Source organism: Leptopilina boulardi, unplaced genomic scaffold (genome assembly GCF_019393585.1).
Source record: "Leptopilina boulardi isolate dan_hultmark-lab unplaced genomic scaffold, ZJU_Lbou_2.1 LbouV2_137, whole genome shotgun sequence".
In the NCBI taxonomy this organism is placed as follows: domain Eukaryota; kingdom Metazoa; phylum Arthropoda; class Insecta; order Hymenoptera; family Figitidae; genus Leptopilina; species Leptopilina boulardi.
The window spans coordinates 2,135,962-2,162,363 of NW_026137682.1; the positions used below are offsets into that span (position 1 = coordinate 2,135,962).

Consider the following 26,402-nt stretch of genomic DNA (forward strand, 5'->3'; position numbering starts at 1 on the left):
AAAAAAAAATGTATTTTTCCAAATAAAAAAAGATTAAAAAGAAATTTAAGATTTAAAAAAAAGTTAATATTTAATAGTAAACCTTGTAATTTTGAAATATTTTATTAATTTAAATTATAAGAAAATAAAAACTTATTTTTTTTTTGGCATTTAACTTTTTAAATTATCAATTACAACGCCGCCAAGCGGCAAAAATTTGAAAACACGTTTCAAACACGAGTTTCCTTTCTATATAACTTAAATTTATTTCAGAGGCCGAAAAATCGTGAGCCAAAAATTTTCGGAATTTTACCAGTAATTTTTAAATATTTAATTTATTTATGATTGTAAGCATAATCAACGAATATTTACGTGTATTTATAATAAAATAATAATATCGTCAATTGTAGAACTAATTAGAAATTATATAAAATGTGACATTTTTTAAAAATTAGTAGAGATTTATTTTCGAAGGATTTTTTGCGCTTTGCGCTTATAAAAATAACGTTCTATATTGAAAACGTGTATTTCGTATAGTATACTTTTTCTTAATTATTGTTTTAATATAAAAATTTATTGAAAAATTCACAAAAAAAAAAAAAAAAAAAAAAAAAAATGACGGAAACAAATGGTTGTGCTAATTCAAATACTAAAAATGGTAATTTTATTTGCGGTGTCGTAGAAGGTGAGTAAAATCTGCAATACTTTTCTATACCTTTGACAGAATCTTATGTATATAAAACATCTGTCTTTTAAATTCATATTTTTATTTCTTTATTTGTGAATATTTCTCATTTATTTCTATGTGTTATTTAAAAACGGAAATTAAAAAGAAAGGCAAACATTTGTTATTTACAAAATGTTAAAAAAATTTGTTTAATTTTGAAATGTTGCGATAAATTGTGAATTTTTATAATTTTATCACTTAAGAAAGTATTATTTTCTATATAATATGTACTATTAATTTCTTTGATAATTTATTAGAATCTAATGATTTTTTTTTTATACAGGATTTTATGGTCGTCCATGGACCACAGAACAGAGGAAGGACCTTTTTCGAAAGTATGTAAAATTAATTTTTTTTTTTTTTTTTTGCAAGTAAAATGAGTAAAATGTAATAAATATGTAATTTTTTAGATTAAAAAAATGGGGAATGGATTCGTATCTTTATGCTCCAAAAGACGATTACAAGCATCGTGCTTACTGGCGAGATTTGTACACTGTCGAGGAAGCTGAGCATTTAACTGGTTTAATCACTGCCGCCCGAGAATCGGGAATTACATTTTATTATGCCCTATCACCTGGTTTAGATATAACTTACTCTAGTGCAAAAGAAGTGACAGCTTTGAAGAGAAAATTAGAACAAGTTAGTCAATTTGGATGTACTGCTTTTGCTCTGTTATTCGATGATATCGAGCCGGAGATGAGTGAAGCGGATAAGGAAGTATTTCAATCATTTGCACACGCACAAGTATGTTATGAGATTGTTTTTTTTTTTCTTCAGAATTTCAATAATATCTTGTAACTAAATAATTTATTGAATTGAAATTCTCGTAAAATAATAATATTTTGCAGGTATCTGTGACAAATGATATTTTTCAACATCTTGGACAACCACGTTTTCTTTTATGTCCAACGCAATATTGTGCGACACGTGCAGTTCCAAATGTATCCACATCTGAATATCTTAATACCCTTGGTAGTAAATTAGCACAAGAAATTGATATAATGTGGACTGGTCCAAAAGTTATATCACGATTATTGTCCGTTGAATCAATAGAAGAAATAACAGAAGTCCTTAGACGACCACCTGTTATTTGGGATAATTTACACGCAAATGATTACGATCAAAAACGTGTATTTCTTGGACCATATTCTGGAAGATCACCCGATCTCATTCCAAAATTACGTGGTGTTCTCACAAATCCCAATTGCGAGTATGGTGCAAATTTTATTGCAATTCACACATTAGCACAATGGAGTAGATGTAATGTCGATGGAAAGCGAGATTTAAGTTTAAGTAAATGGAATTTAATAATATCGTAATAAGAAAATGAAAAATTATGGACGTTTTTAATTAAATTTAATTATTTCAGATGACACTGTTTCGGCGGACATAAAATTAGAAACAGAAACAGAAGATGGTGTGGTGGGTGAAGATGTGCCTTCGACATTATCGGCAAATATGTATCATCCGCGGCATGCGTTAAAAAATGCAATTAACGAATGGTTGCCAGAATTTGATAAAAAACGAGCTGCATGGGGTATTATAGCGAAACCACAACCATGCGTCGCGCCAACAATACCAATACCAATTATTCCCTCAGTGAATACGTGTATGAGTTTAACATCGACGACGAATACAACGGTGGCAGCTGCTCCAGTGGTGATAAGTAATTCGAATCATCTTCAAGCATTAGCTGAAGTTTGTACCAATGTATCGGTGAATGATAGTTTTATACCACCAGTGGGTCCTGTTATGAATTCTTTAATATCGGAGACAAAAGTCGTCAGTGAACTTTCCTTACCTCCATCAGGTACAATTGCCGCAGCATCAATAACAACAACAATTTTACCTTCCACTGAGCCAATGGATTGTAATACAACTCCTGGTAACTCACCGGCACATGTTGCTAAAACTCCCATTGAAGATGATGTCATGGTGGAAAATTCTTCAGTAATACATTTTTTTTTTAATTCGATTTTTATAGTGCCAATTATAATCAATTCTTTTAAAATTCGACTTAAAAATTTTAAATTGAGTTTATTTTTATTTTAGTTTCTTTTAATTACAATTGATTGAAATTATTATTATTATAAAGATTGGAATATTTTTTTTTTCAGACATGCAGCGGAGCTTCAGGAAGTATGCAAGTAGAGGTAGACAACACTTCACCAAGTATTAATGGCAATCAAATGGTAGTTGAAAATGATAATGAAAATCATGAAAATATTGTGAGCAATGATAACGCGAGTCCAAGTCAAGAAAGTTTGAATATTAAAGAGGCTAATAAATTAACACATGAAGATTTGTCCCTGCTGTGCGATCTTTTTTATTTGCCATTTGAACATGGTGGTCAGGGAATTCAATTACTTCAGGAATTTAATTGGTTAAAAAGCAACGCACAAATTGTTATTAAAAAATTGAAAGATGAAGAACCCAGTTCGAATGCCGATGTGAGTAATTTAAAAAAGAATTTATTTTTTATGTCAATAATGGAAATTATGTTTATTATTAATAACGTTAAATTAATTTTAATTACAAAATAATATTTAAATTTCTCTAGATTGATGAGTGGCACTCTCGAACAGCTAAACTAAATGAAATGTGTAATTCAGTTAATAGACTTTTTCAACGATTAACGTACTGTAACAATCGTGAATTATTGTACGATTTATATTCGTACGTATGGGATATGAGGGGAGTTGTTTCGTTATTGAACAGTTACATCAAGTGGCTCGGTAAGTTATTAACATTTTTTTTTTTCTCATTTAAACATTAAAGCACGTTATTGGTTCTAAAAATATGATGATTGTTTTTAAATAAAGATATTATCTCGAAATTAAAACTAAAAATTATTAAATTAATATTAACATTTTTAATTGAAAATCTTATGATTCAACTGTGAATACATTTTTTTAATATACAAAAGAAATATACACTAAAGAAAGTCATTTCATTGTACTAGTTTGCTGATAATGTCATAATTTTCATTTGTATCTCAGTAAATAGAAAATTTTATTCATAGAAATTTTAATTTATCAATCAATTTAGTAGTTGCTATATTTTCTTTTTTTATTTAAATATATTGCTATTGATTTATTATTTCACAATTAAATTGCGTGCCAACAATATTTTTGTACACTTTTACGAATATTTTTTTTCAAGTCTATTTTCAGAAATTATTTTACTGCAGGTAAGTTTAACACTCATATATTTTTTTTTCGATTTTTCACACATAAATACAAAATCGTTTGGCAAGGAAAACTTTTTTTTTTGTCACAAAAATATGAGACAAACTTAATTATTGAAATTCTTTTTAAATTTAACTATAATTATTATTACAGAGTTACAAATTTTAATTCATTTAATAAATTTTTCAATATTGAAACTATCTTTTTGACGACTAAAAAATTGCTTTGCAAAACGAATGGATTTTTTCACGTGCTTGCTAGTCATTGTTCCATTAAAATGATTTAATAAAATAGGAAAAAAAAAAAATTAATTGTATTTTATTAAAGAGTGCATTTTGGTAGAATTTTTGGCTTAAAATTTTTTTTTTTCTACTTATCTATAGAAAAAAATGAAAGAAAAAATCGAACAAAGAAAAACATTGAATTTTTTACACTTTATTGTTTACATGTACTTCTGCGCTTTAGAGGTAAATGTAATGCGCGCGGTGTCCAATTTATATAAAAAATTTTAAAATTACTATTCTACTAGATGAAATTCAAAATTAATAATAATGTTATGAATTATTTCCAACAGTTTTAAGTTTAGTTTGACACACTTAAGAGGTTATGATGCTTAGATAATAATAATAATAATTTAAATTTACGTTTTGTGCAATTATTTTGATGTAATATAAGAATAGAAAGATGTAAACCGGAAGTTCGTCCGAAACCGAAAGGTGTGGACTATGAATAAATAAATAAAAATAAATAATAATAATAATTTAAATTTAGAATATATTCTTTAATTAGTAAACAATTTAAAAACCACTATTGGACAATATTCTTAACAGATTATGTATTGAATTCTAGAATTTTTATTTTTTAATTATTTTTTTAGTAAATTTTATTTTATTACATTATTTATATTCATTTGTAAAGGAAATATTTTAATTATGTAATTTTTATTTGTTTGTTTAGTTTCTATTACTATTAATTATTATTCTTTTATTTAAAAATTGTTGTTTTTTTAATTATTCAAATTAAAAACCTTAATATTTTTGAGAGAAAATTTTAAGAAGATTATTTTATTATTAGACGAACTATAATTTATTGATGAAACAATTTTCTTTTTAATATTATAATTGAAAAAAATGAATCAATAGCATTGTTTACTGAATTTGACTGCAGCAACTGTAAATATCAATTGACTTTCTTTTACAGTTATAAAAATAAATATATATATATTGGGAGGAACGTATTCGTTTGATAATGTGCGGTGATTAGCGGATCCAATCAAGCTGCTGGTAGAAAGAAAAATAAAGAGGAATACGAATACTTTCCTCCAAAATCAATTTCGATGTGGAACGATTATTCTCAACAGCATTTACTAATTATGCTTTTTGTGGTTTTTTTGTCTTGTTTATAGCATTTGGCAGATTTCCATCATCGATGACAACGTTTACACAAGGAAGCTATACATGTACGAGATTCTTTGGATTTTTTTGAGTAACAACGCATGACGCGCGATTTGCCAAGTTTTTAACTTTTTACAAATTTATTTTTTCTTCTATCACAAAATTAATTATTATCAATAATAATAGTAATATTATAATTTGATTATATTATTTATAGAAAAAAAAGTTACAGGCTCGGCAGTAAATAATATTTTAAGATTCTGTTTAAAGCAAGAATCATAAGCGCGTAGGGGTGAGATTTTTGTCAAATACATTTTTTTGAAAGTAAAATTAAATTAATTACAAATTTTTTAAAAATTGCAAATTATGAAAATTGATTAACTAATTAATTAAAATTTTAATTTCTCAGTTAAATGAAATTAATCATAAATAGAAATATAACAATAATTAATAAATTAATTTTCTCAATTTATGTCAAAGAAATGTTTTGTTCGAAACACAACTGCTGGTAATTTAAGAAAATTTTACAAAAAATTCATAATCTCTTGATATTCCTACAGAATGTATGTAAATATATGAATAATTTTAATCGATCAAGGAAACGGTTTTTTTTTTATTTATTTTTCTTGATTGTTTTGGCACATTTAAAAAAAAAATAATAATGGTATCGTATAAAAACTAAAAACAAAATTGATTATAGATATTTATATTAAAAAATTTATTATATTTTATGATTGAAGAAGTAAATAACAAAGATAATTATTAAAAATTTGCTCATTTAATTCATATTTTTTTTCTAAATAGTAATTTTTCAAAATTCTTGATCAATTAATAAATTGCTCATTCTGCCAATTTGCCAGCACTAATTTGTTTTCCTTTAATTTCAGACTGATATTTTTTGCAGGAATAATACAAGTTTCATTTCAGGTGCATTTTGGCATTATAAACAATTCACTATTATAATTATCACCTTATCAACATTCCTTTTTAATTATTTATCAAGAGATTATGATGCGCGACTGTAAATTTAATACTTCTTTTTGAATTTAAAATAAATTTATTATGATATTTACAATGCTTATTAAAATTACAATATTGAAAAAAAGGAAAATATTTGTTGAATTTTTTTTTTTAACAAATCAAATTATTAATGAACTATCAGAAAAATTTAGAAATTAATTATTATACTTTCAGTAAAAGATGATTTAATTTATTTATAAAGAAATTTTAATAACATAAAAATTATAGTCAAAGAAAATTTAAATTATTACATTATTAAAAAATGTTTATTATTTTGATCACTTAAAATAAAAATAATAGAAGTGCTAAATTTAAGGTATATTAATGAAATTTGCTGAAAAAAATGCATGTTTAAATAAAATGGCCTTAAAGCAGCGGAGATTATTCGTTAGATATATATATTGAAAAATGTATTTATTAGTTTAAATAAAATTATTATTTTTGGGATAGGGTTTTCAAATGGGTGGAAGGAAACTTTCATGAGTGGAGATCAGGAGCCTTGGGTGTTTCGCGGTGGTCTCACAGCTGATCTACAGGTATAAATTATGTTTAAAATGATTATTTAAAAAGAAAAAAATATGTTCCATTTGATAATTAATTTAAAAAGATTTACATATATATATATTTTAAAAAAGAATATAAATATATTTCTCTTTTTTTCAATAGAGATTAATACCAGTGGACAACGGAAATGATTTATTTGTCTACAAAGCTCCGGAAGTGCCTACAAGTGAAATTTACACAATTAGACCATATTTATCGAGTGACGAAGATGCGGTTTACGCTGTTTGCAATCGAATCACTGGCTGTACAATGTCATCTGCTGTTGCCGATAGGTAAAATAATTTTTTAGCAAATTCTTTTAATTATATATTAATAATCGAATTTTAATTGACTTATTAGACTTGTCGGAGAATTTTTAACATTGAGTCCTGAGCTTTGTATGGTCGTAGAAAACGAAGACGGTATTGTTGGATATGCATTGTCGGTATTAAATATTATAAATCATAATAAAAAATTGTCAATTTCGTGGATTCCGGAAATGTGTGCGAAATATCCATTAAATGAGAGTGTCAACGAGTTGCCGCAAAATATTCAGGTATTTTATTATATTTTTTCAGTTTTTTTTTTAATAAATTTATATATTTGTATTTTTTTTCTGTTTTCTTTGTTTTTATACTATTTCACAGCAAGTTTGAACATTTTACTTTTGATTTTACTGTTTTATTTTTTAAAAAAATAATGTTTTATTAGGAGGCGATTCAGTATTTCCACTCATTTGTTCCTGATGTGCCAGAACAATTGGAGAGACAACATCCATCACGTATTATATGTTCAGTATTATCTACTGTTACTGATCAATCAGTTGCAAAAAGACTAATTACATGTATTCTCGCCGCATTGAGAGCTAATGGTGAGATTTATTTTTTATAACACTAACGCAAATATTCATTTATTACCATATCAATGCAATTTTGTTCATATTTCAATTTTATGAATTTAAAATTGAATTTCAGTCAATTAAACATTTATGAGAATAAAAATTAATTAATATTTTGAAATAAATTTTCAGGATCTTTTGGTGTTCATACAACAATATCAAATAGTGATAAGGAAATGCATGAATTCTACGCCAAACTTGGATTTGTGGATTATTCGCCAATGAAGAGTGATAATTCTCCAATTATCATGTATAGAAGTTTCTAACGAAAGGTAATAACTGAATCAATATTTTCTAATAATCTACTTCAATCAACTTCGATAATACAGAAGTAGAGATGATTTCTAGAATTTCAAAAAACTTTTTTTTCCTGACAAAAAGAAAGAGGAGACTGACTTTAAAAAAAAACCCACTCTTATTCTTTTTGCAAGTGAAACAAAATGGTTGTAGAAATAAGATTTTTAGACAAATTTTCCACAACGATGTGTATATGTTATTAAAAATAATACACAAAACATTTTTGCCTATTAGAAAAGGTAAAATACTTTTTGAAAAAAAAAATATATATATATATATATACACGTCAATCTTTTTCTATATCACAAAATTGTGAAAATGGCTCTTTGATATCGATTCACGCATTACTGTGCATTTTATCGTAGATAAACAAAGAAACAAGAAAAAAAATAAGAAAAAAAGATCGAGATTGTAAATACAATTGGACAAATTCAGTACGATGGATTTGCAATTTAGTATACTTAAAATTAAAGAATAAAAATAAATGCAGTAGTGCGAGAAAATCGATAGAAATAAAGTACAGATTATATAGTACTTTAATAAGCGCTATTAATAAATTTCTACAAATGAGTTTAATTTCTCACTTTTTAAATATATCTAAATAAAACAACTCAGCCTTTGAATTCATATTTATCTTTTTTAGATGGAAATTTTAAGTGTAGTTAAAAAAAACATTTCGTGATTATGTGCGACATATAATGTCACATTTCTTATTAGGATATACACAAATTTAGAGCAATATTAATTAATTAAAGAAAACATTTTTAATGTTATAAATGCAAAAGTTAGAGAGAAAAATTTTAATCGTTTCAATTAATTCTCGTTGTACACATCATTACTAATTAATGCCTTTTTCTCAACTATATGAATTAATCGATCGCAATTTAAAAATAGATTTTTCAGTGTTTTATAATTTTTTTTTTTTTTTTTTTTTTTTTAATTATTTATATAGAAAAACGCACATTATCTATATTAAAATTATAGAATAAATATACTTAAAAATTTGTTGAAATGACAATTTAAATTTTTAAGTTGATTTATTAGTCAAAAATATTGAGACTTATTTTTTTTATATAGGGTATATAGAATCGTTTCTCCAATTAATAATGTAGAGATTAAATATTTGTCTTTTGCTTAGGTATACATAATTATTAAAAATGTTGATTTTATAAAATATTAGAAGAAAATATTTTCTAAAAATTTAGTATCGTGAAAAATTAATTATTTTGTTTTTTTAATTATATGAATAACGGAAATGTAGGAAGTTTTTAATTGTTCTTTTTTTGTAGTAAAGTTAATTTTGATATTATGCATTTAATTTTTATAGATTTAATAGTGTAAACGGTTATGCAACCTTAACAAAATTTATATTATTAATTTTGTTTTTTTTTTTTTTAATTTTTTGAAGTTTTTGCTGTGTAATTATTCATTTCATATAGATTTCTATGTTTTCCAGAAAATAAGTAGTATATTATCAATAATGTTTTAAGTGTACAAAAAAAAAATGCATGAAAAATTTTCTCTGTATGAAAAACAAATAATGTAAAGTAAATCATTTTATTGGGTAGCTTGCTGAAAATTGAAAAAGGAAAGTTAAAAAAAAAAAAAAAGATTATATTTATCTCCATTGTAATGAACGTAGCTTTCTTACTACCCGAGTACATTGCAACTGTGAAATAAAATATTTAAAAACAAAAATTTCTTCGATGTAAAAGAAAAAAAGAAATGTTTTTTATAAATGTAGAACTTTCTCACAAATAATCTACGTTTACTTTGTATTAATATTTATAAATTTCATAAAATTCTTTCCATGTAACATTCTATAATGATCAACAGATTAATTTACAATGTTATTAATATTGTCGGAATAGTTAATTTTAACTTTTTTTTTTAAAGCCATAAATGAATTTTATTTAAAAAAAAATTATGTGATTTTGAAAAAATATACTTTCACTTTTTTATGTAATTGTGTGATTATCCATGATCCATTTACACTATTATCATTTTTTTTTAAATAGTTAAATATTATTTGCTGCAGTCAATATTAACAATTATGAAAATTTTGAGTAGATCTCTGTAGAAACAATTAGATTTTTTTTTACCTTTGATTTCTGTTAAATTATTATCGGGGGTGGTGGAGCTTTATATGATTTACAATCCATTTCTTCTTTGATGAAAAATGGATCCATGACGATATCGTTGTACATTTTAAGATGCTTGATTGAGTTTTGCAAATCTAGGATCTGCAAAATTATAAATTAATATTTTACAATGTACAATAGAATTTTGTTAAATCGAATCGAAAATTCTTGTTTTCTTCCGTTTTATTTGACTTTTTTTGTGAATTTCTTTAAAAACTTTATTAATTTTAAAGTATTTCCCTCGAATTTCAATTTATTGAGGTTCCACTGTACATGAATTAATATATTTATTGTTAGGAATTTTATACAAAAACAATTATAACAATTTGTATTAAATTTTTAACATTAAAAATGTATTAGTTTTATTATTGTTGGTATGTTTATTACTTTTTTTATTTTTAATAATTATATATTATTTATTTCTCAGGTTAAAAATTGTTAAAATACCTTTTGCATTTCAGCTTCCAATAGATTTTTATTGTGTTTCGTATTTGAATTTTCGGGTAATTGAGTTAATTTAAGTTTATTTAGTGACTCAAAAATTTGATCGATATTTTTATTTATATCTCTGAAACAAGTAATTTTTTAAATTACTTTTTTTATCTTAATAAAAATTCACATTTTTTAAATTGTCATCTGGCAAATAACTATTATTATACTCACGTGATTGGTTCTTCAAAAATTATATTTTTTGCTGTAGACATTTTCTGAATGTAAAAAGATGAAATTAAAATTTTCATTATTGCAATTTTTTAATTTTTAATATAAGTTGTAATTATTTAATTACACATTAGTTTTAATAATGAATCTCGTACCTTTTTCACAATTGGTTGTATTGAAATTGGAATAAGATTTGAATCTACAGCAAAGGGAATATCTTCTAAAAAATTGAAATTCGGAATGAAAATTAATTTCGAATTATTTAAAATTTAGTAATAATTTCACGAATTATTTACCTTCTCTTCTATTTGCAGCTTTTCTCATACTTTTATCGTAGCTACTACGATCATATCTCCATTTTTTTAAAGTAGCTCTATCTCTGAATAATGAAAACGCCACGAAATTGATAAATTTAATTTTATTAAATAAAATTTGATAAAATTTTATAGAAGCTTACATTAATCTTTGAAGTTCTAAAGCTCTTCTGTCCAAAAATTCCTTTGCTTTTTTCATTTTTAAAAGTCGAATTTCTAAATATTCATTTGGCTTGTAATTCTCACATCTAGTTGTTAAAAAAATATTTTTTAACATTTTTGAAATTTTCTTCTAACATTCTCATCGAGAAGGTATTATATTTTAATTTCTTAAACGTAAAATGAAAATTCTAATATTTAAACAGTAGTTATTTCCTCATAGGCTTGCAAAAAAAAAAAAATTTTATTTATTTTTTTATGTTTAAATAATTTTTCAAAAAATTTAACATTAATTTAGGATTCTTTAATTGAAGGGGATTTAATTTTGTAATAATTGCATTCTTTGTGATAATGTCGAATTCTCGTTTTTCCACATTATTTCCATATAAGTATTTAATTTGATTTTTTTGATAATCTCGACTCATGAGATCTATTTTCAGTGTATTTAATTGACAAAGCTTTAATGTATTCTCTTTGTGACTAATGAGATTGTAAACATTATTTTTTACATAATGAGATCGTTGTATTGGTCCTAATTTTGTAAAATTATAATAATAATTGGAAATTGCAGTAATTTGGGACTTTTTATGATTAACATTGACATGTTTCATTGAATTTCTTTTTTTACAAGAATTTGAATTTTTCATTTGTTCATTCAAATTTAAATTAGCACAATTTTTACATAAAATAAGCTCTTCGTTATTTTTTGATGTCGATTGAAAGGAAATATTATTATACCTGTTACTTGGTTTATAGTTCCATCTACGCATTCTTGTTGATGATTTTTCCTCTTTTTTCATTGGTATTTTCAAAAAATGTTTACTATTTTTCTTTGATTGATAATTTAATACCGTTGAAGGATTTAACGAAATTTCATCTAATTAGATAAATTAATCCTAATTAATTAGTTAATTTTTAGTTTTTATAATTTCTTTTTCAAAATTTAATTTTACCTTCTTTAATTTCAATAGTTTCTTTAGGATTTATTGTATTCCACTCCTTACGTAAAAATTTTAAAACTTCATTTGAACCGAGATTTAAAATCTCTGCAGGTGGATAAAGCAGAGGATTATTTGCTGTTTGGAGATTTTTCAATTTTAACAGTGTACCTGAAAAAATGTACAAAAAAAAATTTAGAATTTCAAATTTTTTGTAATATAAAACAAAATATTAATTACCAAGTTCGATTGGTAATTTTTCCACTTTATTTCTCTGAATTAAAATAGTTTCAAGATTTAAATGTCCTTTCACATTCAATGGTAAAAATTGTATTTGATTATTACGCACATCAAACCATTGAAGAGATTTTAGATTTGTAAAAAGTTCTTCTGGAATTTCATCTAATTTATTTCCTTCCAAATAAAGAAACTGAAAAATAAAATATATTATTTCAGTATAACAATATTTTAGATTTTTTTTATTCTATACAAATTTAATAGATTAAATTAAAATAATTGATTTATTTGAATTATTAATTTTAAGCAAATTATTATTTCAAATTATTATATCAGTGGAATAACAAAATCTAACCTTGATATTTAGAAATTTATCAAATATATATTTTGGAAAGTAAGATATTCCAGAGCGATTTAAATTTAAAAATGTTCCATCAGAAGATTGTTCTATTGAAGAAAATTTTCTACAGGAACTTACAGTTTTGTCAAATTTATCATTTTCATTTATTTCATTATATGAAAATTTTTCATTTTCTAAATTTTCATTCTCAATATCTTTTTGTTTTAATTTTTTAAAATTATTTTCCAAAGAAACAGTATCGTTTTCTAAAGTTGCAGAACTTTTTTCCTCACAAAGTTTATCAACAATATCGACATATTCTAGGGAAAAATCTTCATCGTCAATTACTTCTTCGTCGCAAATTGATGATTTGTCATCTAGAGTTGAAAATCCTTCTTCACATTGTTCAATAGTATCTTCCTGCAGAATATAATTTTTATTAATTTTTTTTTTTTTTTTAATAAAATATTTTTTATGGACAAATTTTTTTCGTATTTAAATAAAAAGAAAGTATCTTAAAGCACCTTAGATTCTTCTATTGTTAAAGATTCTTCTTCATTTTCCAATGATTCGTCAATAAAGGAAATATTTATTTCATCATTCATTATTTTGACACTCTCGTGAGTTGATAATGTTTTTCCAATTTCGGTTTGTCTACCGAATCCATAATAAGTTGATAGCAAATTTTGTGTTAGATCAGACATTTTTTTAAATATCACTTTTTAAATTAAATGTAAATTAAGTGACTAAATTTTTACAATATATTTTCAATATTTAGACTTCGATTGTTTCGTTGACAGCCTTTTATTTACTTATCGATCAAACATTCCATTGGTAACTCAAGGTAAATTTGAATCGTTTAAAAATGAAATTATTGCAATTTATTTATTTTATATATAAATATTTGTATAAATTGATTACAATTGTATTCCAAATTTTTTAATTTATTCCAATTTCCTATTTTAATAGGATTATATATTATTAAATTTAAATTTGAATCATTTTCGCGCCATACAGTGTAGTAAATAGAAAAATTTTTCATCACTTTGAAGAAATTTAAAAATTTACCTATTTAGTGTTGGCAACATTTGCAAGCAGCAGCTATCACTAATAGCCAGTAGAGTGCGCTAATTTTAATAGTCTCGTTAGAAAGAGACAGATGCTTCATTGTTTTAGATTTAGTTTCACCGACGACAACGACGAAGAGAACTGCTGGATTTTTAATTTAAAAATTTTAATTAAACAAGTTTTTAATAACTGACAGTAGCTACAAATTGTGCAATAATTAACCAAAGATAATTAACCATTGTTTATAAATTAAATCAAGAGAAATCAAATTGTGCCGGATTTTTCCCAATCGACTTTCATCTCAGGACTCATTGGATGTGTGGTGTCGATATTTTTCAAAATTGAGCTGAAAATTTTTGAATACATTCAAAAAAGGGGTAAGTGATTTTCTTTTTTTATACAATAAACAATGAAAAACAATAGAATAAAATTTATTTGCATTTTTATCAAGTTCAATGAACTTTGTCAACAGTTTCTATCAAAAACATTAGAATACCGAGAATCCCGCCATTTCCTGTCAAATTCTCGGAATTCAATTTCGATTGCTTTATAGCACATTCGGTTATGTTGCTCTGAGAGCGCCCTTACTCGGAGCAAGAGCAATTGGCAACTTTGCCACAGAGTGCTTTGCTTCAGAACGAAGCAATGTGTGACGTCATTAGCAGTGATCTGCCAACGATCTGCTCCATGGCAGAAAGGCAAATGACGTAATAAAATAAATTCTTTTTCAGAGCACTCTGCTTGCGAGCGACTGGAGTACTCCAAAGCAGATTTTTCAATTTAGCGCGAAGTAAAATTTTTTTAAAAATTTTATTTTTTGAAAAAATTATTAGGAACTAAATAAAAAAGCGCATATAAAAAATTGTCAATGAAAAATAATAATTATTATTATTATTATGAAAGACGTAATAATTTTAATTTTTCGAGAATTTCGAGTTTTATTAAAAAAATTATTGACTAATAATAATAATTAAATTTTTATATTAATTTTATTGATTTAATTTAATTTATTTAAAATTAATACACAATAATAATTAATTAATTAGTTACTAATGTTAGTAATTAATAAAAAATTAATAACCTATTTACTTTTAGCTTATTCCAAAATGTTTCCTTTTTGACAGTAAAATAATTTCTTATAATATTAAAAAGATATAATTTGAAGAACTTTCCTTTTATCATAAAAGAAAATCCTCTTAAATATAAATATTAAAAGGAAAATTCGTTTACGATGAAAGGATTCGTTTAAAATTAAATAGATTGTCCTCTCAGTGTATATACATTTAAAAAAAATTTTTTTTCTCTTTTTCTGATAATAGTAAAATTGAACAGCTTGAGTAATAAAAGTGAAAAATAAATTTTCAGAACATATGTAACCAAAGGTTGTAGAGAGTAGAAATAAGTCTGATTTGAGAAAAAAATTTATTGTTTTATGGAGCTTTGAGTCTTTTAAATCGGTAAACAGGAAAAGGTTTTATTGGGAGGCCTGTTCTATCCTTTTTTCTATAAGAAATTCATTCATAACTTCAAAAAATTCATTATCACTATCATCACTAGAACTTTCTAAAAGTTCAAAAGCTAAAGTCAAAGTTTCTGCTTCAATTTCCATTTTAAAATTCAAAATATGACATGCGCAGTAAGATATTTAAAAAATTATTGCTGTCGCTCCGTCGAAAAAGATGGAGCAAGATTTCTTGCTCTAGATTGACTCCGGGGTGGATTTATGTTACAAACCGAATACGTTTTTTGCCCTGTCGTGGAGCAGGATTTGTATCTCGAATACGCAAAATGCTCTGTGACGTAGCGGAGCGTGTTACACGAACACGTGTTCTGCCTGCTCTCGGAGCGGTGTTGTCAAGTCGAATACGCTACACGATATGCTCCGGGGCAGAGTTGCCAACCCGAACACATGGTTCTGAGTTGGAGCACTCTTGGAGCAGTTTAGAGCACATAACCGAATGTGCTATTAGAAATGGACTATTTTTATCTGTTTTATTTATTTCTAGTGGAAAGTTAACGTTTTTTTGTATGTTTTTTTTTTACATTTTTAATTTAAATTTATAAAAAAAAAGTTATAGTAATTATTTTTCTATGAAATAAATGATTTTATTCTTTTCTAATATTATGAATTCTGTCTGATTCTGAGAAACAAAAGACAACCTTAAATTCTCGGAATTCGCAGGCAGCTTTCTTTTCTTTATAAAATAGTACTAAGTATTCTAATTTTTTACTGAAATTTTTTTCTAAATAGGATTAAAATATTTAAATAAATAATTAAATAATTATGAACAATTTGAAAATATATTAGTAATAAAAATAATTGTAATAGAATTTTCAAATTTGTTATTTATTAAATTTAAGATAATTATTTGAATTTTTCTTTTTTATATTAATATATTATTTTTAATATTTAATATTTTTCTCGTTTTTTTATTACTTTAAAGAAGGTATAATAGCTAACAGAAAATTTATATACATTTAAGTATATTTATCTTGTTTGATAAATTTATATGTATAATTTAACTTTAGTGAATATGAATTATTTTCCTATTTATTGTAAAGTTTATGTAGTTTTAATTTATATAATTTCCAGTTAATAAAAAGTATTTTTTTCCTTGTTCTTTGTTTGAAGAACAATAATAAGAATAGTTCAAAATTTTTTTGTGGAACAATATATTAATTATGAATTTTTTTCACAGATTTCATTAGAAGTAAAACCATAATATAAAAATCTCGTGTATTGGAAAGGATATAAAACTACATACGAATTTAATTGACAGCTGAAAATTAAAACTGATCAGCGATGGACTAACTGCGAATTCAATTTGAATCGAGGTATATAGTAAAAGAAAATAAATTGCATTTAGAAAAAAAAAAATGTTACTTTAACGAATTTAACTTTAATCAAAAAATCAATTCTCTGATGTATTTTTGTAAAAAAAAAAAAAAAAATTTTTTTTTAATTTAATTATTAATTTTCATATTTTTTGTAAGGGAACGATATCAAGGCTCTATGAAAAAAAAAAAAAAAAAAGAACTATCAAAAAGTTTGGATTAAAAGAATGATGATCAAAAAGTAGATATTAAAGTGAACTCTCGTTCGTTGACAATTTGATGTAGTTTTTCAACTTCGCCTAGATATCTCAAGTGAAACTTAGTACAGTAATGTACATAAATTGCATAGTCATAGGGGCTTAATCAGTAAAGTTGCCAGACTCTTGTGTGTATATAACGTTGGAAATGAGGCCGCGGCCGTGCTCAGCCCGTCAGTTGTGCTTTCGCACGATGCTGTCAATAGGTCATTTCTACCTCATCTAAAAAAAAACCCCCTCCCAGCAATTGACTTTTTTAGAACGAGGATATATCTCTTCTCTTTTTTTCTTTCTTGTCAAAGACAATATAATCCCAGTAGTTGTCCTGATGATGAGTCAGTATTAATATTGTACATACATATCTCTCTGTTTAATATGAGCTGAGAATCAATCGCGAAGAGAGCGCGAGATTATGTTTTGATTGTGATGCGGGTGATGCGGCTCCTCCAAAGTGTCATGTGTTGTATAAAACGCAATGACCCTACTGGGTAGAATGCGCAGTATGTGCGGGTGTGCGTGACAAGTATGAAAGAAGAAGTGGGAGGACGACAGGCGCAGGGCGCACGAGTCGCGAAAGAGTAAAACGGAACGTTAAATGGCAGGCGGTGGAAGCAGGTGGAAGTGATTTCCAATATAATAAATGGCTCTTTCCGAGGTGCAAAATTTGGCCGCGATCATCGGAAACAATGCTCTCACCGTTGGCAAGGTATAGAAAAAAAAACACGTCACTCCGCGCCGGGTTTTTTTTTTTTAAAGTGTGAGATCTATCGCCGTCCAATTTTGACTTCGATTCCACGTAGCTCACGGTTTTGTTATATACATATATGTATATGTATATATATATATATATTATGATCCAATGTTGTCCAGCTTGCAACTGCGACATACGACCGAGATTTCTAATCAGCTGTCAAATGTAAAATAGTCATAGGTCTTTGAATTCGTGGGATTGAAGTCAATGGTTCATGACTTTCTTTTGCCAACTTGATAATTGCTTTGACCCTGTTTTTAATTTTTTTTTTTTTTACGTCCTCCAAATCTCTCATCGTTATTCCTCCCACGATTATCGATAATAGTGTCTGTGTTTTTTGTGTATAAATTTTTTTTTGACATTCGAGTGTTTTTTAAAAAATTCTTTTTTTTTTTTTTTTAACAGATTGAACACGGCATCAGCATGTACGGAGCACCAGGCAGCAACTGCACAACGGGTAATCGCCGCTCAGAATACAATCCCTGGAGCTGCGATCTATTCGTTGGCAATTCCAGTATTAAAGTAAGTTCCTATTTTTTCAAAATTAATTTTTTTTTTTTATTTGCAAGAAAATTTGGTAATTTTTTCTTATTTGAAGAATTAGGTGGCAAAAAATTTTTTTTTTTTCCGTGTATAATCGTCTGTGGATAATAAATTATAGTACATAATGTAAAGGAGAAAATTATTATAAATTTGAAAAATATATATAAAAGGTTAAAATTTGCATGTTTATGTAAATGACGTGATAGATGAGCCATCTCGTCGTTGACCTAAGTTAAATTTTATGCTCAATTCCAATTCGTGATTTGAAAATTTTCAGTCAATTTTCCAAAAATATCAATTATTCTAATTTAGATAATTTATTAAGTTATTGTTAAGAGAAAAAAAATGATTTTTTACTTTATTTTTATTAATTGATAATTAATTTTTTTTTTTTCTATGATTTTTAACGTTAAATTAGAATTGGAATTACGTTTTTTTTTTCATTTTACAGGGAAACGTTGATGACGAAGAAAGTCAAGACTTAAATAATTCAATGGTGAACGATTTAGTTGCGAAAATTTTGGACGATGATTCGACAGTGGGCGACGACGTCTTTATGGGTCGTTACGTTAATCCATCGTTGCGATATTATTCAGACGCTCAAATGTCAAATTTTTCACAAACTTCGCAAATAAATAAAATTAGGCCTGGTGATGTAAATCATTCAAGTAGTAACGACCTAAATAGACAAACCTATCAGTATCAATCGAAAAGAATGTCAAACGATATTCCAGGTATTATAGAGAGTGAACGTGATATGGGCAACATTTGCGGTGGACTGAATAATTTAAGTCTGAATGTATGTACGGGACTTGATAAAGGAAATATTTTTGCCAATGGATTCACAAATAATTCACATCATTCTGATATGCAGCAGCAGCAACAACAGCAACATCATCATCATCATCATCATCATCATCATCAACAACAACAGCAACAACAACAACATCATCATCATAATTTGATTTCCAGCGAGCAATCTAGTAGAAATTATCCCACTCCGTCCAATGGACTGTTGACAACGACTAATGGAATGGATTATGGTTCGAGACCATCAAATTGGACAGAATCTTTCCAAAATACAGAATGCCCTAAGGATTTATTTGGAAGTTATCAAGTACAGTCCTGTCCAAATACAGATTACAATTTTAATGTCGCTCGTAATTTAACCCTTGATTCACCGAAAAATGTCACATTAAACGATATGCAATTACATTGTAATGTGGGACAAAATATATCACAAAATATGCATACAGGCAATCTCATGCACAATGTTCACGAGACATATAATTTGACAACTGCCAATGGCCAATCCTATAGACCAAGTTCAGCAATGACTGATCTCAGCGCCGATTCTGGATTTCTGTCAAATTCTCCATTACAACATTTTTCGCCTGCCGATTCATCATTACAAAATTGTTTTCCAAATAATTTTTCCCGCAATAATTATGAGGATTATAAAGATTTACACGATGTAAATGTTAATATCGGAAATGTAACATCCAGCAATGAACAACAACAACAGCAGCAGCAACAACTCTATTTTAATCAATCACACGCCTATAATAAACAAGAGCGATTACCCGAGCAAAATTATAAACGTTTCTTGAATCGTTATCCAGTTGCTACTAATGATTACACAATGATGTCAGCGACAAATGATATTAATAGCTACGATACAATGTCCATCAATCAGGATCAGAGGATCGATAACAATCTTCTCAAGATGCTCAGTCCAAAGACAACAAAATCCAGGGAAAAAGTTGTCTACTCACCAATTAATTTACCACGAACTATCACCGCTCGTAATGCAACATTGGAACAATCAACAAAATACAATTATCAACAAGCATCGAATGGTTATCAACGATTCATTGGCAACAACAGCAGTAATAGTAGCAACAATACTTTGAAAACTGTTTCACAATGTTCAAATTCAATGGGTTATCCAAATGGTTTAAAACGTGCTGGCACACCATCTGTACCGTATAAAATGAAAGGATTTGATCTTACTAATGGAATTCCATTTTCTGCAAATCATCTTACACAACAATTACAAAATACCACCGCTATTGATAATAATGTACTCAATCGTATTGCCAAACAACGTCAACAACGTGCAAAGGGAATGTCAACGGTACCATCGGCCGATGTTCTATTCAAAGGTTTAATGCAAAGTGCAACTGGAACGGCATTATTTCCTTCGGTGATGCCAATGCCACTTCCAATACCCGTTCCACCACATCATCCAATGTCAGTTTTGTTTGATAATTTAGGAATGCGAAATGGAAATGCATCAATAAAACGTACGGGACCATCAAAAATATTGCATTTGAGATTGGAGCAAACTTATGAGCAATTCAAACAATTGGAGAAGGAACGCAAAAAATGTGAAGCTGGTCTTGCTGCTCATTTTCCAGGGAAAAAAGTAACAAGTGCTAATAATATACCAACACCACGTCTACAGGGAAGTCCATCAAGGGTCGATCGCTTAATTGTTGACCATATGCGAGAACATGCGCGTGTCATTACACTTATTGCCAAAGTAAGTTTATTTTATTTTCATAATTATTAATTTAATTCATATTTTTATTTTGATTCATTGAAAATTTTTTTTTTAAATCATAAGAAATTTTTCTTTATTTAATTTTTTTTTTTATTTAAATTTCTTCTTTTTATTTAAATACTACTAAACGAGTATTTATTGATTAATTATATAACAGAATTTACTTTTGAACGAATTTTTTTTAATATAATTTGCATTTCATTGCATTTTCATTTTGTTTTTTAATTAAATTTTCTTTTTAATATAAAATTTGCATTTGATTGAATTTTCCTTTAAGGGGGGTTTTTGGGAGCATATCTCAGAATTTTTTTTTTATTATAAAATAAAATATTACACCAAATCTTTTTACATTGATTTATTCTCATTATGAAGTGTTGAAAAAAATTATAATCGATTATTTTTTTTACTAGATTTTGTTATTTATATTTAATATTAATTTTTATAACTAAAAAAATGCTGGCGCGGATAATTTACAAAAATCTATCCGACAAATTTGCTCCAAAATTTTTTTTACAGCTTATTCTACACAATCATAATTATGGCTATGGCCCGAATTAAAATAAAACATTTTTGTTAATAAATAACAAAATGATGAACTTATAGAGAATAAAAAAATTCAAAAATCATCTGTTTTTTATTGACAAAAAGTTAAAAAAGAAAAAAGGTTATAAATAAAATTGCATAATTTTACTTCGGACCATAGCCATGGTTGGGTAAAATAGCTGCGTAAAAAAATTGGAGCAATTGGTTGGATAGATTTTTTTGTTATAAAAATTAATATTAAATATAATTAACAAAATCTAGTTAAAAAAATAATCGATTATAATTTATTTCAACACTTCATAATGAGAATAAAACGATGTAAAAAGATTTGGTGTGATTATATTTTATTTTATAATAAAAAAAAAAGAAAATTCTGGAATAAGCTCTCAAAAACAGGCCTAACTACCCCTTCTTATGAATTTGCTTTTGATCCAATTTTTATTTAACCAATTTGTTATTTGATGTTTCTTTTGAGTGGATTTTTTATTTCGGTAATTTGTAATGTAGAAATAAAAAAAAAAGAGAATTTTTTTTAAAAATATAAACAAGCAGTTTCCTTTGAAGTGTATAGAATATTTAAAGAAATTCATATTATTACATAAGATATTTCCTCAAAGAATTTTCACCATACAATGAATTGTATGGTATTCTATAATAGATTGTATAATATAATACATATAATATATTGTATAATAATCTTATTTTCATTATAATCATTTTATAAATGGAAAAATTACTTTAAAATTTATATACAAATTAAAATAATATTGATGGTAAAAATTTACATTTTTTTTTTTATTTTTGTAAAAGATAATGGAAAATGTAGGAATTTTATAGAAGCCTTTTCTGTCTTCCTAATTTTCAAATATTCCAGTTTATATTTAAAACCATTACTGGCTAAGAAAATCATTACTGTACGTGTCATCTGTTTAAGGTAATTTATTTACAATATTTAAAAAACTATTTTACAATGACACAACTTATAGTACGTGTATTAATTACATTAATAATTCCTTGGAATAAGTTTCCTTCAACTTGGACTTTTTAAATATTAATTTAAGGTCATGTGACACATTATAATTCAATCAGTTGAATTAAAAAAAAAAAAAAAAAATCATGGTCTCATTTTTAATTTAACAAAAATTATTAAAATTTTTAAACTTACAAATCTAAAAAGAATATAAAAAATTTTCTTTAAATTGTGTAATTTAAAAAACAAAATTAAATTTTGGCTATAAATGATTTTTTTTTATATATCACACGTCCTTTTTAAAAACAAAAATAAAATGTAAAAAATTGTGTAAAAATACAGTGTGAAAAATGATATTTTATTATGAGAAGTAATAATAATAATTCTTTTTGAAAGATGGAACGTTTACGAGGAGCCTCAATGCATCAGAGAATTCACAAAGCTATGGAACAGTGGTTGGAGACAATCAAAATAGTACAAGAATGTCGAAGGCAAGAAATCACCAATGCTGCAAAACGCCAAAAGGATATGCCGTGTATGGCGTTACACGATGATAGAGGTGGGTAAAATTTAGAGTTATTTTTTTTAAATAATACCATTTTTATTATGAAATATATTAATTAAAAATTTTAATAGATATAATTTAGTAATTAATTAATATTTACAGAGATTTTAGCCCTGGCGCAGAGTATTCGCAACCTGACAAAGGCATCACGCTACGCGAGAACTGGTATGTATAACGCTATGCAAGCTACACTCCTTTGTGATATGGAGATTGAAAAAAAAATTGTTGACACTTCGAAAGACGCGATTGTCACACTTAAACCAAGTGGTGAACAAACATCATCACCATCATCATCGTCGTCATCGTCGTCGTCCGTTGATGCTATCACAGAGTCAACAGATCGCACTTAGCAAATTCGCGAAATTATTGCAAATCAAGGACATTATGATTCTTGATTTCTCGCATTTTTATTAAGAATCATGACGTTTCCTTTCATTTAATTTATCCCTTTTGAAGATTTTTAATTAATTTTAACTCTCGATCAGCAATCAACTTTTGACACCTATATATATATATATACAATTTTCGCTTTTCAACTATATATATATATATATAATAACATTCTAATGTTGCACAAAGTGTATTTCCCTCTTGATCGATGAGAGCGTTGAAAATGACAAAAAAGAAATGGTTTATTCGTTTTCCATTTTTTCGTAAAACGCGCATTGATTTTTAATAAATCAATTGTGCAATCAGCATTTTATAGAAAATCAATTAATGATTTTTCTATCAATGTCCGAGACTTCCAGGATGGAACTGAATACTTAGAGACTTTCTTCCACATCTTTAATCGCCTTTTAAAGACCAGCCGAGTGGAAGGGGCAAAAATTAATAATATTAATATTAATAATAATTTTTATCAAAATATGATAATCACAAAACTACACGACCATCGTCCTCGCTCACTCGATCCCGTCGCATCCCGTTCTTCAGCAACTCCGACTTTTTTGCTTAGATAGAGATTACGGGTCGAGAGATCTAGACTAAAAATTTTACGAGTGTGTTAGTTGAGAATGCTAGATAACAATTTTTCTTAGAATAGTTCAATGTGGCCTTCCTTAAGTGTGTGACCCAAATGTGTGTCAAGTAGCCCAAATGCAAAAAAGATTTCTTGATGAAATTCAAGAAAATTGGACTTTAAAAAAAAAGCAGGTCCGAAGTGTGAATCAAGTTTGAAAATAAAACAAAAATGAAAGAGAAAAAACTTGATTTGAAAAAACAAGTTTGATTCTTCTCTGCCTGCAAAAATAATAACGTCTAAAATAGAATCATGATGTGAACGTCAAAAAAAAAAAAAAAAAAAAAAAAAAAAAAAAAAAATTCAATATCGATGTTACGAAGCAATACTGTCCATTGTACTGTGTACTATAATAGATATGTTCACACAATAACAAAAAACAATATTCATCCGCGCAATACTTCTTTACATACATATACAAACTTTGCAGACAAAATACACAAAAATTGAAAACTTACAAGAAGCTATTTAAAACAAAAGGCATACACTCGCAGCATAAATAAAATAATAATAATAATAATAATAATAATAATAGTTTCAGGTTAATAGGAGCGTGAAAGTTTTACTACAATAATACTTATATTAATATATATCTCGACTGTATAACTTGCAAAGGTAAAAAAAAAAGTTTTAAGTCCTAAACTTAATGCAGTAATATTATTGTACTGCTATATATTAATAACTACAAAAATAATAATAATAATAACAATTAAAACTAGTTCCGTATGGCTGAATTGTTTAGCATTTTTTCCTAGTCGTCACTAGCACGGCGTGTTTGATATGAAGAGATTTTCGCTTAGAATTTTTGTACCAGGATTTTCGATCCGAGCCGAGTGAACCTTCTTAACGTATATTATAGTTCTTTGATACATTTCGTCCGTGAACGTTAAATAACTCTTCCGAGGAAAAAAAAAAAAAAAAGAAAATGAAAAAACCTGCCGGCTTTCCTTACAACGAGTTTTCATGATTGGGACCCCATTTTTGCGATTCTCTATCGCTAATTACGATTACATATAATCGATAACTTTGCTTTGTCAACTCGTTTCTGATTAAAAAAAAAAAAAATTCATATAGAACGTCGGACGAATTCGCTTTTAAAGCTGCACATTGCTCACGCACTACGCGCATACACTTTGTTCTAAAAAAAAAGAGAAAAAAAGTAACAGTATCGGTTATTCAGCAAATTTTCAAAAAAAAAATTTTTTATTTCTTTCAATTGGCTAAGTTTTTTTTTATGTTTACTGTCAAATGTCTTTTATTATGATTTATTAATTAAATTTGTCAAAAGTTTATTGCTTTTTCTTAGCAAAGAATAATTTCTTAATTATATTTAACAAGGAATTGTAATAAATAGTTCTGAAACTAGTAGATTCTATTTTAAACTTGAAAATTATTGATTAAATTATTTTCTTTTTAATTTTCATTTTTTACTGTAAGTTTAATAATTAATTTACTATTATGTTTAATATTTATGTTTAATTTAATATACGTAAAGAAAATTCTAAAGGCCTAAATTTACAATGAAATTTTAAATTTGTAATTTTTCATTACATTAATAATTATTATTAATTTATTAATAATAATTGAATGTCAAATAGTTTATTAATTGTACTATAGTTATGAGCTATGGAAATTGTGATTTCAGTGAATACTTTTGAGACTGTAGAAAATTCGATTTTTGTATTAATTTTGAAATTTTTATAGAATTATTATTATTTTTTTTTTCATTAAAATTAAAAAATTTAAATTGAATTTATTTCAATTAATTTTGATTTAAAGTAAATAAAATATTTATTGAATTTAATTTTGATTTTAACTATTTGTGGGTAATTTAATATTAATAGAAATGTTAAAGGCCTATATTTAGAATTAAATATTAATTATGAAATTTAAAAATTTTTTATATTAAATATTTTTTTAATTCTCATTAATTTAAATCTATTTTTGAAAGTATAGATAAAACAAAAAAAAATTCTAGAAAAATATTGTCCAATTTTTTCGATTTCACTGATTAATAATAATAATTTTAAAATTGTAATTTTTAATGTAAACTTAAAAAACTTAAAGGTAGTTTTATAAAATATTTTTACTAATATTGAAAATCGAATTTTATTTTGTCTATTAAGACAATTTGTTTATTATTTAATAATCATTTGACAAAATAATTTTTTTTTTTCTAATAAATTTTTCTTTAAAAGAAAATTTTTCATTCTATAAAAGAGAGAAAAAAAATGAGAAAAATCATTGATTCAAATGGAATGTAAAATAAAATGTAAATTTTGCTGAATTTCCGATAAAAAAAAAAAAGGCCTTCCGTCGTTGAAAATGACGGACATGTCGGGACCCCGTGTGATCGTTTCGCGAGACACGATACAATCGTTTCACGTTGCAGCGATAATAAAAAAATAAAAAAATAAAAAAAAAAAAAAGTAGACGGATTTGCTTGAAGCT

The 26,402-nt window shown here is 26.0% G+C and overlaps 4 protein-coding genes across 6 annotated transcripts; 2 read left to right on the top strand and 2 right to left on the bottom strand.

Moving 5' to 3' along the window:
- Positions 1–252: 252 nt before the first annotated feature.
- On the top strand, positions 253–10,012 carry LOC127291442 (protein O-GlcNAcase). Of its 2 annotated transcripts, XM_051320584.1 has the most exons (13): positions 253–664; positions 990–1,041; positions 1,117–1,450; positions 1,555–1,999; positions 2,076–2,656; positions 2,824–3,156; positions 3,267–3,441; positions 5,300–5,353; positions 6,759–6,844; positions 6,975–7,144; positions 7,212–7,407; positions 7,563–7,722; positions 7,882–10,012. In XM_051320584.1, exons 1-13 carry the CDS (start codon positions 595–597, stop codon positions 8,013–8,015), a joined length of 2,790 nt encoding a protein of 929 aa, XP_051176541.1. In that variant the 5' UTR covers positions 253–594; the 3' UTR covers positions 8,016–10,012. The 2 variants fall into 2 exon arrangements, with proteins under 2 accessions (XP_051176541.1, XP_051176542.1); XM_051320585.1 differs by lacking the exon at positions 5,300–5,353.
- Positions 10,013–10,076: 64 nt separating this feature from the next.
- Positions 10,077–11,051, bottom strand: LOC127291448 (uncharacterized). The gene is made up of 3 exons (XM_051320596.1): positions 10,851–11,051; positions 10,635–10,755; positions 10,077–10,289 (listed from the first exon to the last, which is right to left on the bottom strand). The coding sequence occupies exons 1-3, from the start codon at positions 10,925–10,927 to the stop codon at positions 10,161–10,163; spliced, it is 327 nt and encodes a 108-aa protein (XP_051176553.1). The 5' UTR covers positions 10,928–11,051; the 3' UTR covers positions 10,077–10,160.
- Positions 10,967–13,539, bottom strand: LOC127291421 (uncharacterized). Its single transcript, XM_051320550.1, has 8 exons — positions 13,360–13,539; positions 13,091–13,255; positions 12,499–12,688; positions 12,274–12,429; positions 12,059–12,197; positions 11,305–11,409; positions 11,144–11,226; positions 10,967–11,067 (listed from the first exon to the last, which is right to left on the bottom strand). The coding sequence occupies exons 1-8, from the start codon at positions 13,537–13,539 to the stop codon at positions 10,967–10,969; spliced, it is 1,119 nt and encodes a 372-aa protein (XP_051176507.1).
- A 494-nt stretch (positions 13,540–14,033) lies between these two features.
- On the top strand, positions 14,034–25,589 carry LOC127291443 (homeobox protein 5-like). 2 transcript variants are annotated; one of them, XM_051320588.1, is made up of 6 exons: positions 14,034–14,280; positions 16,603–16,738; positions 18,152–18,268; positions 18,741–20,834; positions 22,765–22,927; positions 23,036–25,589. In XM_051320588.1, the coding sequence occupies exons 3-6, from the start codon at positions 18,170–18,172 to the stop codon at positions 23,281–23,283; spliced, it is 2,604 nt and encodes an 867-aa protein (XP_051176545.1). In that variant the 5' UTR covers positions 14,034–14,280; positions 16,603–16,738; positions 18,152–18,169; the 3' UTR covers positions 23,284–25,589. The 2 variants fall into 2 exon arrangements, with proteins under 2 accessions (XP_051176545.1, XP_051176543.1); XM_051320586.1 differs by lacking the exons at positions 14,034–14,280; positions 16,603–16,738 and adding an exon at positions 17,092–17,701 and having other exon boundaries at positions 23,036–25,588.
- The last annotated feature ends 813 nt before the right edge of the window (positions 25,590–26,402 follow it).